General features: G+C 35.4%; 1 protein-coding gene across 1 annotated transcript; it reads right to left on the bottom strand.

The window, feature by feature from the left end:
* Window positions 1-232: 232 nt before the first annotated feature.
* On the bottom strand, window positions 233-1,353 carry LOC143924282 (gamma-crystallin-3-like). The gene is made up of 3 exons (XM_077448486.1): window positions 1,234-1,353; window positions 714-956; window positions 233-567 (listed from the first exon to the last, which is right to left on the bottom strand). Exons 1-3 carry the CDS (start codon window positions 1,240-1,242, stop codon window positions 292-294), a joined length of 528 nt encoding a protein of 175 aa, XP_077304612.1. The 5' UTR covers window positions 1,243-1,353; the 3' UTR covers window positions 233-291.
* Between the last annotated feature and the right edge of the window lie 396 nt (window positions 1,354-1,749).

The following is a 1,749-nucleotide window of genomic DNA, read 5'->3' as shown; positions in this document are numbered from 1 at the left end:
TACACCCAGACTAGTAAATTATTCTAAACAGCCATTAACAACCGCAAACATCATGGACATGTGGATTTAAGATGTTTTTTAGATCAACGGACTAACTTGTTAAAGAGGGGGTTACAAAGGTGGCTTATTATAACATACAAATTAAACTGGCTGCACTAAGAACATAGACTAGATCGCTATTGTGCTTTTTCATGTTCTTATAATAACAAAACTATGCAAACACGGAGAGAAGTTTACTTTATAGTAAAGTTTTATTAAAGTTTAGGTAGTGATACATTTGTATTTTCATGTTTAAAACTGATGCTGGACACGTCTAAAAGATCCAATTTTAGAACTAGAAGCTCCCCAGTCAGTGTATCTTCTATACTCTCCAGGTCTCAGGTAATACTGACGTCCTTTGTAGTTGGGCTCCTCATAGAACATCCAGTATCCATCATGAACATGGCAGGAGTGGATATCATTGTAGCGGAACTGCTCGTAAACATGAGGACAATCTTCAGTAAACTCCATCATCTGTCCCTTAAAGTCTTCTTTTTCATAGACATTTAATCTGAAGGGTCCACGATGCTGTATTAAATAAAATGTATTATGTCAATTGCTGTTGCTTTAGAAATAGGGAACAGCTGGGGAGCAAATTAAACAAGCTATTGCAAGTTTTAATTCACATTTCAAAAATATTACTGAGCATATTTAAAAAATAAAGCAAAATATACCTGTGGGGTCAGACGACAGGATCTGATAGAGTCATTGTATCCCAACCATTGCTGGAAATCAGGATATTCTCCCTTCCTCAAAAAGTACTGGTGTCCTCTGTAGTTGGGATGTTCATACAGGATCCAGTTCCCATTTTCCACTCGGATGGAGTTACAGTGATTGAAGTAGGAAGACAAGTCAGAGGAATCAGAGTTGCACTCATAGGAGCGACCCTGGAAGTTTCTATCCTCGTAGAAGACGATCTAGAGACAGGCGGTGACATGTATTTAAAACAGGTTTCAAAACTCATGAATATTATATACACTATACAGTATTATTCTTTGCTTATATCTTGCATATAACATGCTTATTATTCATTTCAGAACTCTTGCTGCTTTGGTGGCAGCTTAAAAATATTTAATATGCACTATAATATGTCATCTAACTACTTGCAGAAAATTCTTAGAAAAAGATCATTTTAATTCTTTACAGTACAAATGTCAGCCTGTATTCTGCTATACAAATTGAAAAGTAACATACCTTAACCATTTTGACTGGAGATGTGACCCAGGAGCTGTGAGCTGTGAACTGTGAGCTGTTTCAGGGTTGGAATGACGACTCTTTTATATACCTCTTTCTGCCGATGTTGCAGAAAGTCAATGATGCTGACTGTTTTCTGTTAGCTATAGGATATGTATAGGTCTTTTGTCTTATTTGTGCACACAACTCACTTTCATTGACCTGTTGTACACGCAACTACTCCAGAGGTCATAGGTGAAAACATTATTTTTAAACTAACATCATTTAAAAAATAAAAATAAAGCATTGCTTATATTTTATGTCATGGTAGATAGAGTATTATAAATTGTGAAAAAAACAATCAGTGGCAAAATAAAATTACTTCCTCCTATAACAGGGTAAATGTGTGAAATCACCAATATATGTGACTGCACAGCTGCTGAACACTTACAGTGATACACCACACCAAATTCAATATTGTTTTCTAAATAGTGCAGCGCTGCACTATTTATAAAACAAAAGATACAGTATTATGGT

This window comes from Lithobates pipiens, unplaced genomic scaffold (assembly GCF_037356315.1).
Source record: "Lithobates pipiens isolate NorthernLeopardFrog02 unplaced genomic scaffold, aLitPip1_a1.2 Scaffold_22, whole genome shotgun sequence".
NCBI lineage: Eukaryota > Metazoa > Chordata > Amphibia > Anura > Ranidae > Lithobates > Lithobates pipiens.
Note: the sequence above shows the minus strand (reverse complement) of the source record. Positions and strands in the feature narration are given on the sequence as shown.